General features: G+C 59.2%; 1 protein-coding gene across 1 annotated transcript; it reads right to left on the reverse strand.

The window, feature by feature from the left end:
• Positions 1–889: 889 nt before the first annotated feature.
• LOC311220737 (5-aminolevulinate synthase, erythroid-specific, mitochondrial-like) lies at positions 890–13,864 on the reverse strand (the record flags this gene model as incomplete). The annotated part of the gene is given in 16 exon segments (XM_084304291.1): positions 890–940; positions 942–977; positions 979–1,160; positions 4,633–4,797; positions 10,113–10,137; positions 10,139–10,293; positions 11,467–11,651; positions 12,496–12,527; positions 12,529–12,578; positions 12,581–12,668; positions 12,670–12,704; positions 13,378–13,467; positions 13,584–13,685; positions 13,775–13,808; positions 13,810–13,842; positions 13,844–13,864. Coding segments are annotated over 16 exon segments (1,284 nt in total), but the record flags the coding sequence as incomplete, so codon positions are not given.
• Positions 13,865–15,054: the final 1,190 nt, after the last annotated feature.

The raw sequence follows: 15,054 nt of genomic DNA on the forward strand, positions 1-15,054 counted from the left end.
GCTGGCGCAGGGCAGCGCGGGCAGCCCCCGTAACCCCCCTGACCCCACAACCCCCCCTAACCCCATAAACCCATAACCCCATAACCCCCCCATCCCCCTTATCCCCCTTTACCCCTCCATAACCCCATAACCCCCTATAACTCCCCAACCCCCCCCGTGACCCCCTAACCCCCCCGCGACCCCACAACCCCCCCGCGGCCCCACAACCCCATAACCCCCCCACAACCCCACTATCACTCACCCTAACGGGCACGAGGTGGCTGGCGCAGGGCAGCGCGGGCAGCCCCCGTAACCCCCCCTGACCCCACAACCCCCCTTTGACCCCATAACCCCATAACCCCCCCATCCCCCTTATCCCCCTTTACCCCCCACATAACCCCATAACCCCTCAACCTCCCAGTGACCTCCCATGACCCCACAACCCCCCAACCCCCCTGCGACCCCACAACCCCCCCCACAACCCCACAACCCCCCCGCGACCCCAAAAACACTCACCCTAACGGGCACGAGGTGGCTGGCGCAGGGCAGCGCGGGCAGCCCCCGTAACCCCCCTGACCCCACAACCGCATAACCCCACAACCCCCCCACAACCCCCCCATGACCCCATGACCCCATAACCCCCCCACAACCCCCCCGCGACCCCATAACCCCACTATCAGGTGGCTGGCGCAGGGCAGCGCAGGCAGCCCCCGTAAACCCCCCCTGACCCCACAACCCCCCTTTGACCCCATAACCCCATAACCCCCCCATCCCCCTTATCCCCCTTTACCCCCCACATTAACCCCATAACCCCTCAACCTCCCAGTGACCTCCCATGACCCCACAACCCCCCAACCCCCCCTGCGACCCCACAACCCCCCCACGACCCCATAACCCCAAAAACACTCACCCTAACGGGCACGAGGTGGCTGGCGCAGGGCAGCGCGGGCAGCCCGCGGTCCCCGCAGCAGCAGGCGCAGGTGCTTGGCGTGGCGCTGCTTGGGCCCGCCGCAGCGCCCCCCCCTCGGGCCCCCCCAGCACCCGCAGCGCCGCCAGGGCCCCCGCCGCCACCGCCGGCGGCAGCGCCGTGGTGAAGATGAAGCCGGCCCCCAACGAGCGCACCGCGTCCACCAGCGCCTCGCTGCCCGCGATGTAGCCCCCCGCCGCCCCCAGAGCTTTGCCTGCGAGGTAAAGGGGGGGGGTTATAGGGTCGGGGGGGGTCGCAGGAGGGGCCCCAAGAGCTATAGGGGCCAATGACCCACCCAAATCCCATACAGGACCTATAGACCCCCGCTACCTCCCAAAATCCCATAAGGGACCTGTAGCACCCTACAACTCACCCAAATCCCATAAGGGAACTGTAGGGCCCCAGAACCTCCCCAAATCCCATAAGGGACCTGTAGGGCCCCAGAACCCACCCAAATCCCATACAGGACCTGTAGGGCCCCAGAAACCCACCCAAATCCTATTGTGAACCTATAGGGGCCAATGACCCACCCAAATCCCATACAAGACCTATAGGGGCCAATGACCCACCCAAATCCCATACAGGACCTATAGGGGCCAATGACCCACCCAAATCCCATAAGGGGACCTGTAGGGCCCCAGAACACCCCCAAATCCCATAAGGGAACCTATAGACCCCCAGAACAGCCACAAATCCCATAAGGGATCTGTAGGGTCCTGCAATCCCATAAAATATCCCAATATCCCCCGCCGCCCCCAGAGCTTTGCCTGCGAGGTAAAGGGGGGGTTATAGGGTCGGGGGGGGGGTCGCAGGAGGGGCCCCAAGAGCTATAGGGTCCCAGAACCCACCCAAATCCCATACAGGACCTATAAACCCCCAGAATAGTCCCAAATCCTATAAGGGAACTGTAGGGCCCTACAACCCACCCAAATCCCATAAGGGAACTGTAGGGCCCTACAACCCACCCAAATCCCATAAGGGAACTGTAGGGCCCTACAACCCACCCAAATCCCATAAGGGACCTATAGACCCCCAGAACCCTCCCAAATCCCATACAGGACCTATAGACCCCCAGAACCCTCCCAAATCCCATAAGGGACCTGTAGGGCCCTACAACCCACCCAAATCCTATTGTGGACCTATAGGGGCCAATGACCCACCCAAATCCCATACAAGACCTATAGGGGCCAATGACCCACCCAAATCCCATAAGGGACCTGTAGGGCCCCAGAACCCACCCAAATCCCATACAGGACCTGTAGGGCCCCAGAACCCACCCAAATCCCATACAGGACCTGTAGGGCCCCAGAACCCACCCAAATCCCATAAGGGACCTGTAGGGGCCCCAGAACCTCCCCAAATCCCATAAGGGACCTGTAGGGCCCCAGAACCTCCCCAAATCCCATAAGGGACCCCTGTAGGGCCCCAGAACCTCCCCAAATCCCATAAGGGACCTGTAGGGCCCCAGAACCTCCCCAAATCCCATAAGGGACCTGTAGGGCCCCAGAACCTCCCCAAATCCCATAAGGGACCTGTAGGGCCCTGCAATCCCATAAAATATCCCAATATACCCCGCCGCCCCCAGAGCTTTGCCTGCGAGGTAAAGCGGGGGGGGGGTTATAGGGTCGGGGGGGGTCGCAGGAGGGGCCCCAAGAGCTATAGGGTCCCAGAACCCACCCAAATCCCATACAGGACCTATAAACCCCCAGAATAGTCCCAAATCCTATAAGGGAACTGTAGGGCCCTACAACCCACCCAAATCCCATAAGGGACCTGTAGGGCCCTACAATCCCATAAAATATGGCTGTGGCCCAATAGACCCCCAGAACTCACCCAAATCCCATAAGGGACCTATAGACCCCCAGAACCCTCCCAAATCCCATACAGGACCTATAGACCCCCAGAACCCCTCCCAAATCCCATAAGGGATCTGTAGGGCCCTACAACCCACCCAAATCCCATAAGGGACCTGTAGGGCCCTACAAACTCATCCAAATCCCATACAGGCCCCATACACCCCCAGAACCCACCCAAATCCCATAAGGGACCTGTAGGGCCCTACAACCCACCCAAATCCCATAAGGGACCTGTAGGGCCCTACAACCCACCCAAATCCCATACAGGACCTATAAACCCCCAAAATAGTCCCAAATCCTATAAGGGGAACTGTAGGGCCCTACAACCCACCCAAATCCCATAAGGGACCTGTAGGGCCCCAGAACCTCCCCAAATCCCATAAGGGACCTGTAGGGCCTACAACCCACCCAAATCCCATACAGGACCTATAAACCCCCAGAATAGTCCCAAATCCTATAAGGGAACTGTAGGGCCCTACAACCCACCCAAATCCCATAAGGGAACTGTAGGGCCCTACAACCCACCCAAATCCTATAAGGGAACTGCAGGGCCCCAGAACCCACCCAAATCCCACACAGGACCTATAGACCCCCAGAACACCCCCAAATCCCATAAGGGACCTATAGACCCCCAGAACACCCCCAAATCCCATAAGGGAATCTATAGACCCCCCAGAACAGCCCCAAATCCCATAAGGGACCTGTAGGGCCCTACAACCCACCCAAATGCAAGAGCCTCCCCCAAAGACCCCATAGCCCCCCAAAACACCCCACATCCACCCCATAACAGCCATTAGCCACCCCATAGCCCCCCTATAACACCCCATAGCCCCCCCAAAAGACCCCACATCCACCCCATAACCCCATAACAGCCATTAGCCACCCCATAGCTCCCCTTAAACATCCCACAGCCCCCCTACAACACCTCGCAGCCCCCCAAAAGACCCCACAGCCCCCCAAAAAACCCCATAGCCCCCCAAAAGACCTCACAGCCCCCCAAAAAGACCCCGTAGCCCCCCTAAACACCCCACATCCACCCCAAAACAGCCAGTAGCCACCCCATAGCCCCCCTATAACACCCCATAGCCCCCCTTAAACACCTCGCGGCCCCCCAAAAGACCCCACAGCCCCTCCAAAAGACCCCACAGGCCCCCCAAAAGACCCATAGTCCCCCTAAACACCCTACATCCACCCCAAAACAGCCAGTAGCCACCCTATAGCCCCCCTACAACACCCCACAGCCCCCCTATAACACCTCATAGCCCCCCCAAAAGACCCCACATCCACCCCATAACCCCATAACAGCCATTAGCCACCCCATAGCTCCCCTTAAACACCCCACAGCCCCCCTATAACACCCCACAGCCCCCCTATAACACCCCACAGCCCCCCTATAACACCTCCCAGCCCCCCTTAAACACCTCGCAGCCCCCCAAAAGACCCCACAGCCCCCCCAAAAGACCCCACAGGCCCCCCAAAAGACCCCACAGGCCCCCTAAACACCCCACATCCACCCCAAAACAGCCAGTAGCCACCCTATAGCCCCCCTACAACACCCCACAGCCCCCCAAAAGACCCCACAGCCCCCCTATAACGTCCCATAGCCCCTCTTAAACACCCCACAGCCCCCCAAAAGACCCCATAGCCCCCCAAAAGACCCCACATCCACCCCATAACAGCCATTAGCCACCCCATAGCCCCCCTATAACACCCCACAGCCCCCCTATAACACCCCACAGCCCCCCTTAAACACCTCGCAGCCCCCCAAAAAACCCCATAGGCCCCCAAAAGACCCCATAGCCCCCCCAAAAAAAATTTTGGGGTGCTCACCCAAGGTGCCGGAGACCACGTCCACCTTGTGCTGCACCCCGTCCCGCTCGGCGATGCCGGCGCCCCGCGCCCCGTACAGCCCCACGGCGTGCACCTCGTCCACGAAGGTCAGCGCCCCGTGGGCGTGCGCCACGTCGCACAGCTCCTCCAGGGGGGCGATGGAGCCTGGGGGGGGGGTTATGGGGTCAGCAACCCCATAAAAGGGGTGTTTGGGGGGGATTTGGGGGGATTTGGGGGGGATTTAGGGGGTTATAGGGTGATTTTGGGGGAGTCTATGGGGCATTTGGGGGTGATTTGAGGGGGAAATGGGGGGGATTTGAGGGGTATGGGGGGGGAACAGGGGGATTTGTAGGGGATTTGGGGGTTATAGGGTGGATTTGGGGTGGTTTTGTGGGGGATATTGAGGGTGTAAGGTGGATTTGGGGGTTATAGGGTGGATATGGGGTGGTTTTGTGGGGGATATTGAGGGTGTAGGGTGGATTTGAGGTGGATTTGGGGGTTATAGGGTGGATATGGGGTGGATTTGGGGGAGTATGGGGGGTTCTAGGGTGGATTTGAGATGGATTTGGGGGTTATAGGGTGGATTTGGGGGTTATAGGGTGGATATGGGGTGGATTTAGGGGAGTATGAGGGGATTTGGGGGAGTCTGGGGGGATTTGGGGGGGATTTAGGTCAGCGCCCCGTGGGCGTGCGCCACGTCGCACAGCTCCTCCAGGGGGGCGATGGAGCCTGGGGGGGGGGTTATGGGGTCAGCAACCCCATAAAAGGGGGGTTTGGGGGGGATTTGGGGGGATTTGAGGGGGATTTGGGGGTTATAGGGTGGATTTGTGGGAGATATTGAGGGTATAGGGTGGATTTGTGATGGATTTGGGGGACTCTGGGGGAGTATGGGGGAGATTTGGGGGGATTTGAGGAGGGTTTGGGGGTTATAGGGTGGATTTGGGGGTTATAGGGTGGATATGGGGTGGATTTAGGGGAGTATGGGGGGATTTGGGGGGTATTTGGGGGAGTCTGGGGGGATTTGGGGGGGATTTAGGTCAGCGCCCCGTGGGCATGCGCCACGTCGCACAGCTCCTCCAGGGGGGCGATGGAGCCTGGGGGGGGGGGGTTATGGGGTCAGCAACCCCATAAAAGGGGGGTTTGGGGGGGATTTGGGGGGATTTGGGGGGGATTTGGGTGAGTATGGGGGGATTTGGGGTGGATTTGGGTGAGTATGGGGGGATTTGAGGGGGATTTAGGGGGCACCCCCGAAGGTCAGCGCCCCATGGGCGTGCGCCACGTCGCACAGCTCCTCCAGGGGGGCGATGGAGCCTGGGGGGGGGTTATGGGGTCAGCAACCCCATAAAAGGGGGGTTTGGAGGGGATTTGGGGGGATTTGGGGGGGATTTGAGGGGGATTTGGGGGTTATAGGGTGATTTTGGGGGAGTCTATGGGGCATTTGGGGGTGATTTGAGGGGGAAATGGGGGGGATTTGAGGGGTATGGGGGGGGGGAACAGGGGGATTTGTAGGGGATTTGGGGGTTATAGGGTGGATTTGGGGTGGTTTTGTGGGGGATATTGAGGGTGTAAGGTGGATTTGGGGGTTATAGGGTGGATATGGGGTGGTCTTGTGGGGGATATTGAGGGTGTAGGGTGGATTTAAGGTGGATTTGGGGGTTATAGGGCGGATATGGGGTGGATTTGTGGGAGTATGGGGGGGTCTAGGGTGGATTTGAGATGGATTTGGGGGCTATAGGGTGGATTTGGGGGTTATAGGGTGGATATGCGGTGGATTTAGGGGAGTATGAGGGGATTTGGAGGAGTATGGGGGGATTTGGGGTGGATTTGGGTGAGTATGGGGGGATTTGGGGGGGATTTAGGGGGTGCCCCCGAAGGTCAGCGCCCCGTGGGCGTGCGCCACGTCGCACAGCTCCTCCAGGGGGGCGATGGAGCCTGGGGGGGGGTTATGGGGTCAGCAACCCCATAAAAGGGGGGTTTGGGGGGGATTTGGGGGGGATTTGAGGGGGATTTGGGGGTTATAGGGTGGATTTGTGGGAGATATTGAGGGTATAGGGTGGATTTGTGATGGATTTGGGGGACTCTGGGGGAGTATGGGGGAGATTTGGGGGGATTTGAGGAGGGTTTGGGGGTTATAGGGTGGATTTGGGGGTTATAGGTGGATATGGGGTGGATTTAGGGGAGTATGGGGGGATTTGGGGGGTATTTGGGGGAGTCTGGGGGGATTTGGGGGGGATTTAGGTCAGCGCCCCGTGGGCGTGCGCCACGTCGCACAGCTCCTCCAGGGGGGCGATGGAGCCTGGGGGGGGGGGGTTATGGGGTCAGCAACCCCATAAAAGGGGGGTTTGGGGGGGATTTGGGGGGATTTGGGAGGGATTTGGGGGGGATTTGGGGGTTATAGGGTGGATTTGGAGTGGTTTTGTGGGGGATATTGAGGGTGTAGGGTGGATTTGAAGTGGATTTGGGGTTATAGGGCGGATATGGGGTGGATTTAGGGGAGTATGAGGGGATTTGGGGGAGTATGGGGGGATTTGGGGTGGATTTGGGTGAGTATGGGGGGATTTGAGGGGGATTTAGGGGCACCCCCGAAGGTCAGCGCCCCGTGGGCGTGCGCCACGTCGCACAGCTCCTCCAGGGGGGCGATGGAGCCTGGGGGGGGGGGTTATGGGGTCAGCAACCCCATAAAAGGGGGGGTTTGGAGGGGATTTGGGGGGATTTGGGGGGGATTTGAGGGGGATTTGGGGGTTATAGGGGTGGATTTGTGGGAGATATTGAGGGTATAGGGTGGATTTGTGATGGATTTGGGGGACTCTGGGGGAGTATGGGGGAGATTTGGGGGGATTTGAGGAGGTTTGGGGGTTATAGGGTGGATTTTGGGGTTATAGGGTGGATATGGGGTGGATTTAGGGGAGTATGGGGGGATTTGGGGGGTATTTGGGGGAGTCTGGGGGGATTTGGGGGGGATTTAGGTCAGCGCACCGTGGGCATGCGCCACGTCGCACAGCTCCTCCAGGGGGGCGATGGAGCCTGGGGGGGGGTTATGGGGTCAGCAACCCCATAAAAGGGGGGTTTGGGGGGATTTGGGGGGATTTGGGGGGGATTTGAGGGGGATTTGGGGTTATAGGGTGGATTTGGGATGGTTTTGTGGGGGATATTGAGGGTATAGGGTGGATTTGAGATGGATTTGGGGGTTATAAGGTGGATTTGGGGGTTATAGGGCAGATATGGGGTGGATTTAGGGAGTATGAGGGGATTTGGGGGAGTATGGGGGGATTTGGGGTGGATTTGGGTGAGTATGGGGGATTTGAGGGGGATTTAGGGGGCACCCCCGAAGGTCAGCGCCCCGTGGGCGTGCGCCACGTCGCACAGCTCCTCCAGGGGGGCGATGGAGCCTGGGGGGGGGGGGTTATGGGGTCAGCAACCCATAAAAGGGGGGTTTTGGGGGGGATTTGGGGGGATTTGGGAGGGATTTAGAGGGGATTTGGGGGTTATAGGGTGGATTTGGAGTGGTTTTGTGGGGGATATTGAGGGTGTAGGGTGGATTTGAGGTGGAATTGGGGGTTATAGGGTGGATTTGGGGGTTATAGGGCGGATATGGGGTGGATTTAGGGGAGTATGAGGGGATTTGGGGGAGTATGGGGGGATTTGGGGTGGATTTGGGTGAGTATGGGGGATTTGGGGGGGATTTAGGGGGGTGCCCCCGAAGGTCAGCGCCCCCGTGGGCGTGCGCCACGTCGCACAGCTCCTCCAGGGGGCGATGGAGCCTGGGGGGGGGGTTATGGGGTCAGCAACCCCATAAAAGGGGGGTTTGGAGGGGATTTTGGGGGATTTGAGGGGGATTTAGGGGGTTATAGGGTGATTTTGGGGGAGTCTATGGGGCATTGGGGGTGATTTGAGGGGAAATGGGGGGGATTTGAGGGGTATGGGGGGGGGAACAGGGGATTTGTAGGGGATTTGGAGGTTATAGGGTGGATTTGGGGTGGTTTTGTGGGGGATATTGAGGTGTAAGGTGGATTTGGGGGTTTATAGGGTGGATATGGGGTGTTTTGTGGGGATATTGAGGGTGTAGGGTGGATTTAAGGTGGATTTGGGGGTTATAGGGCGGATATGGGTGGATTTGTGGGAGTATGGGGGGGTCTAGGGTGGATTTGAGATGGATTTGGGGGCTATAGGGTGGATTTGGGGGTTATAGGGTGGATATGGGGTGGATTTAGGGGAGTATGAGGGGATTTGGGGGAGTATGGGGGGATTTGGGGGGGATTTAGGTCAGCGCCCCGTGGGCGTGCGCCACGTCGCACAGCTCCTCCAGGGGGGGCGATGGAGCCTGGGAGGGGGTTATGGGGTCAGAAACCCCATAAAAGGGGGGTTTGGGGGGATTTGGGGGGATTTGGGGGGGATTTGAGGGGGATTTGGGGGTTATAGGGTGGATTTGGAGTGGTTTTGTGGGGGATATTGAGGGTTGTAGGGTGGATTTGAGGTGGATTTGGGGTTATAGGTGGATTTGGGGGTTATAGGGCGATATGGGGTGGATTTAGGGAGTATGAGGGGATTTGGGGGAGTATGGGGGGATTTGGGGTGGATTTGGGTGAGTATGGGGGGATTTGAGGGGGATTTAGGGGGCACCCCCGAAGGTCAGCGCCCCGTGGGCGTGCGCCACGTCGCACAGCTCCTCCAGGGGGGCGATGGAGCCTGGGGGGGGGGGTTATGGGGTCAGCAACCCCATAAAAGGGGGGGTTTGGGGGGATTTGGGGGGATTTGGGGAGATTTGAGGAGATTTGAGGGGGATTTGGGGGGTTATAGGGGGGATTTGAGGTGGATTTGGGGGTTATAGGGTGGATATGGGGTGGATTTGGGGGAATCTAGGGGTAGTATGGGGGGAATTTGGGGGGATTTGAGGTGGATATGGGGGTTATAGGGTGGATTTGGGGGTTATAGGGTGGAAATTGGGTGGATTTGGGGGAGTATGGTGGGGTCTGGGGTGGATTTGGGGGGGTATATTGAGGGTATAGGGTGGATTTGAGATGGATTTGGGGGTTATAGGGTGGATTTGGGGGTTATAGGGCGGATATGGGGTGGATTTAGGGGAGTATGAGGGGATTTGGGGGAGTATGGGGGGATTTGGGGAGGATTTGGGCTGTATGGAGGATTTGGGGGTGATATGGGTTTATAGGGAGGATTTGGGGGTATTTGGGGGCGATATGGCGTTATAGGGAGGATTTGGGGGGGATTTGGGGGGCGATATGGCGTTATAGGGAGGATTTGGGGGGGATTTGGGGAGGATTTGGGCTGTATGGGAGGATTTGGGGGTGATATGGGTTTATAGGGAGGATTTGGGGGGGATTTGGGGGCGATATGGCGTTATAGGGAGGATTTGGGGGGGATTTGGGGAGGATTTGGGCTGTATGGGAGGATTTGGGGTGCATGGGGGGATTTGGGGGCGATCTGGGGTTATGGGGGCGGATTTGGGGGATTTGGGGACCGACCGTCCATGGAGTGCAGGGACTCGAAGGGCGACGATTTTGGGGATCCCGGGGGGGCTGCGGGCCAGGAGCTGGGCCAGGTGCTGGGGGTCGTTGTGGCGGAAGATGTGTTTGGGGACCCCGCTGCGGCGGATCCCCTGGATCATGGACGCGTGGTTCCCCTCGTCCGAGAAGATCTCGCAGCCTGCAAGGGGACCCCCATTAATCGGGGGGGACCCCAAAACCCAGGGGGCGACCCCAAAAGCCAAACGGAGACCCCAAAACTTGCACGTGCCCCCCCATGTCCCCGGTGTGCCCCGAAGATCTGAGATTCCCCCAAAAAGAGCCCAGAATTTTTGGGGATCCCATTATCTTTAGGGGCACCCGAATATCTAGGGGGACTCCCGTTATTCAGGGGACCCCAAAACCCAGGGGGTGACCCCAAAACCCAAATGGGAATCCCAAAATTTGCCTCTTCTGCACATCTCCCCCTTCATCCCCGCTGCCACCCCAATGCTCCAAGACCCCCTTGCAAAACCCAAAATTTTGGGGGGACCCCATTATCTCTAGGGGCGCCCAGTATCTGGGGGACCCTAATACCTTATTGAGCACCCCAAAATCTAGTTGAGGACCCCAAAACCCAAACGGAGACCCCAAAACCTGCACCTCCTGCACATCTCCCCCTGCGCCCTGACGCTCCGCGCTCCCCACAGTTCCCTCCCCATTTTGGGGTTGGAGACCCCAAAAATGGGGGAACCCCAATATCTGGGGGACCAGAACACCTTACTGAGCACCCCAAAAACTTGTTGAGCACCCCAAACCTTGTTGAGGACCCCAAAACCCAAATGGAGACCCCAAAACCTGCACCTTCTACATATCTCCCCCTGCATCCCCGCTGCACCCCAATGCTCCAAGATCCCCTTACAAAACCCAAAATTTTGGGGGGACCCCATTATCTTTAGGGGCATCCCAATATCTGGGGGACCCCAAAACCTTGTTGAGGACCCCAAAACCTTGCTGAGGACCCCAAAATCTAGTTGAGGACCCCAAAACCCAAACGGAGACCCCAAAACCTGCACCTCCTGCACATCTCCCCCTGCGCCCTGACGCTCCGCACTCCCCACGAACCCCTCCACATTTTGGGGTTGGAGGCCCCAATATTTATGGGGACCCCAATATCTGGGGTACCAGAACACCTTACTGAGCACCCCAAAAACTTGTTGAGCACCCCAAAACCCAAACGGAGACCCCAAAACCTGCACCTCCTCCACATCTCCCCCTGCGCCCTGACGCGCCGCGCTCCCCACGATCCCCTCTTCATTTTGGGACGGGGCCACCCCAAAATTTGGGGTCAGGGGGCCACCCCAAAAGGCCCTACCTGGCAGGATGCGGGCCAGGGTGTCGAGGGCGGTGTCGTTGGCAGTGAAGCAGGAGGAGAAGAGGGCGGCGCGGGGCTGGCGGTGCAGCCGGGCCAGGGCGCGCTCCAGGGCCCCGTGCAGCGGCGACGTCCCCCCGATATTTCGGGTGCCCCCCGCCCCTAAACCGTGCGCCGCCAGCGCGGCCCTAAAAGAGAGACCCGGGAGGGTGAGGATGGGGTGTGTTGGGGGGGATTTGGCGGCTGTTGGGGGGGGTTAAAGGGGAGTTTGGGGGGGATTTGGGGGTTCACTGGGGGGATTTGGGGGTCCAAGGGGGGGGTTGGGGGTTCGTTGGGGGGATTTTGGGGGGATTTGGGGTTTCACCAGGGGGATTTAGGGGTTCCAGGTGGGACTTGGGGGTTCGTCAGAGGGGTTTGGGGGTGCAAAAGGGGATTTGGGGGTTCATTGGTGGGATATGGGGGTCCAAGGGGGGATTTGGGGGTCTAAGGGAGGATTTGGGGGGGATTTGGGGTTTCACTAGGGGGATTTGGGGGTTCATCGGGGGATTTGGGGGGGATTTGGGGGTCCAAGGGGAGATTTGGGGGGATTTGTGAGTTCACTGGAGGGATTTGGGGGTTCTTGGAGGGGATTTGGGGAGGACTTGGGATTCCTTGGGAAGGGTTTTGGGGGGATTTGGGGGTCCTTGGAGGGGATTTAGGGACCCCAGGGGGGAATTTGGTGTTCCTTGGGGGGATTTGGGGGGGTCTGAGAAGGATTTGGGGTTCAGAGGGAAGTATTATTTGGGATCTCAGGTGAGCATTTAGGATAAAGGGTGTTTTTTAGGGTGCGGGAGGGATCTTTGGGGTCCTAGGGGGCTATTTAGGGTATGGGGGACTCTTTAGGGCACGGGGCTTTTTATAGGATCCCGGGGCCGTTTATGGGGTCCCAGGTGGTTCTTTAGGATCTAGCGGGGTCTTTAGGCTACAGGGGGGGGATCTTGAGGATCCCGGGTCCATTTTTGGGGTCTTGGGGGGGGGGTTTTGGGGTCCCACCTGGCGGCACGCAGGACAGCGGGGTGCCGGCTTCATTCCCAGGTAGTCGTTGGAGCACCAGAGCTGGAGGGGCGACGGGGGGAGCCGGCGAAACCCAGGGGGGGGGCGTCCGCCCGCCGCGCCACCGCCGTGAAGACCCGGTAAGTGTGGGTTCGCCGCAGCCCCGCCAGGCGCAGCCCCAAAAACCTCCTCGTAGGGGAAGGCGTCCTCTGATAGGGGGTGGATAAAAGGAGGGGGGGGGGGGCAGGGGTTGAAAATCGGGAGGGTCTTATAAAAAAAAAATCCGAGTTTATAGCCCTAAAAACCCAGCCCGGAAGCCGCAGATCCTATAAAATTATCCCGGAATTCTCAGCTCCCCCAAAAATCCACCCCATAAATCCCAGATCCCATAAAATTACCCCGTAATTACCAGCTCCCCAACAGTCCACCCCATATTTCCCAGATCTCCCAAATCGTCCCCAAATTCACCCCATAACCCCCAGATCTCCCAAATCTTCCCCAATTCCACCTCGTAACTCCCAGCCCCCCCAAATCCAACCCATAACCCCCAAATCCCCCCCAAATCCTCCCCAAATCCACCCCAAAACCCTCCTGCCCCCTCAAACCCACCCCATAACCCTCAGATCCCTCAAATTATCCCCTAAACTCCCCAGCCCCCCCCCAAACCCACCCCAATAACCCCCATCCCCTCAAATCCCCCCAATTCCACCCCATAACTCCCAGCCCCCCTAAAACCCACCCCATATCCCCCCCAAATCCTCCCCAAATCCACCCCAAGCCCTCCAGCGCCCCCAAACCCACCCCCACAACCCCCAGCCCACCCCCAAATCCCCCCCTAAGCCCCCCAAAACCCCCCCTGGACCCCCCCAAAATCCCCCATACCAGGCAGGTTGTCATCCAGCCGCTTTTTGGGGGGCGCCTCGGGGGTCTCCTCAGGCTCCAGCAGCGACAGCAGCAGCGAATCCACGGGGGCTGGATTTTTTTTGTGGGGGGGGGGGCAAGATTAATTTTTATGACTTATTTTTTCTTTTGGGGGGGGGACCCCTACATTTTAACGGGGGTCCCTAAATTTTAATGGGGTCCCTCACCTGCTTCCAGGGGGGCCACGTCCTCCTGCACCTCGGGGGCCGCGCGTTGCACGAAGGGGGTGCCCCCCCCCAGCTCGATGAAGGGGCAATTGGAGCCGGCACCTATAGGATATATAGGGGAAGGGGTTAATAAGGTGTTGCCCCCCACCCCATAATTAATTTTTATTTTGGGGGTGGTAAATGGGGGGTACCTGGGTTAGGCCGGGGGGGCGCCGAGGCCATGGCCGCGGGCGAGCCAGGGGTAGCGGGCGAGCACGGGGGCAACGCAGGAGGGCGGCCATCGTGGGTCGTGCTGGGGGGGGGAGACATAATATAGTGCCCCCCCCCCCCGTCATAAAACTTAAAAAAAAACTAAAAACCACCCCAAAAAGCCCCAAAAACCCTGCCCGCCCTGGGTGGGGCCGGTGTAGGGCCCTTATCAGGCCCTAGGCAGGCGGTGTAGGCCGCACCCTGTGACGTCCCCATTGCGGGGGGGGGGCACGGGTGACCCCCCCTGGTTTATCCCCCAAAAAAGTCTGTGGACCCCCCCCCAAGACCCCAATGTTGAGGGATTTGGGGTCCCCAAACCCCCCCATAAGGAGCCTGCTGTATCCCATAGGGGTTTCAGGGGAAACCTGACCCCCCCCCCAAACCCCAAAATCCAGCCCTATGACCCCCCCCAGTCCCCATAAATCCCCCCAGACCCCAATTTTTTAGCCCCCCCAAAAACTTTCAACCCCCCCAGAGACCCCAATACCCCCCAGACCCCTCAACTCCCCCATAGGATTCTCCCATAGGATCCCAATATCCAGCCCCAAACCGCCCCAATTCCCCCCCCAAACTCCCCCAGGGACCCCAATATCCAGCCCCCAAACCCTTCAAATCCCCCCAAAACTCCCCCAGGAACCCCAATATTCAGCCCCAAATCCCCCCAAACTCCCCCAGGGACCCCAATACCCACCCCCAGACCCCTCAACACCCCTAAATACTTACATAGGACCCCCAATATCCAGCCCCAACCCCCCCAAATCCCCGCCAAACTCCCCCAATGACCCCAATATACAGCCCTAAACCCTTCAAATCCCCCCAAATTCCCCCAGGACCCCAACACCCACCCCCAAACCCCACAAACTCCCTCGGAGACCCCAAAACTCACTCCGTCGGCCCCCCCAAAACCACTCACCCCCCCCCAAATCCCCCCATAGGACCCCAATATCCAATCCCCGACCCCCCCAAACCCTCTCAGGGGACCCCAATACCCACAGCCCCATAGCCCCTGACCCCATTGACCAACTTGGGGGTTCCCAGCCCCCCAAAAACCCCCCCGGCCCTGCCCCCCCCCGCACCTGTTGACCTGCACTGAGGACGAACAACCAGCACTGTGCCCCCCCCCCTTTGCTGGGCCCCCCCCCCAAAACCCCGATAAGGTCCCTGATAAGGGGTAAGGGGCGGGGCTGGTGCCACGCCCTGGGGCTCCTCCCACCCCCCCCAA

Source organism: Netta rufina (assembly GCF_964035555.1).
Source record: "Netta rufina genome assembly, chromosome: 40".
NCBI lineage: Eukaryota > Metazoa > Chordata > Aves > Anseriformes > Anatidae > Netta > Netta rufina.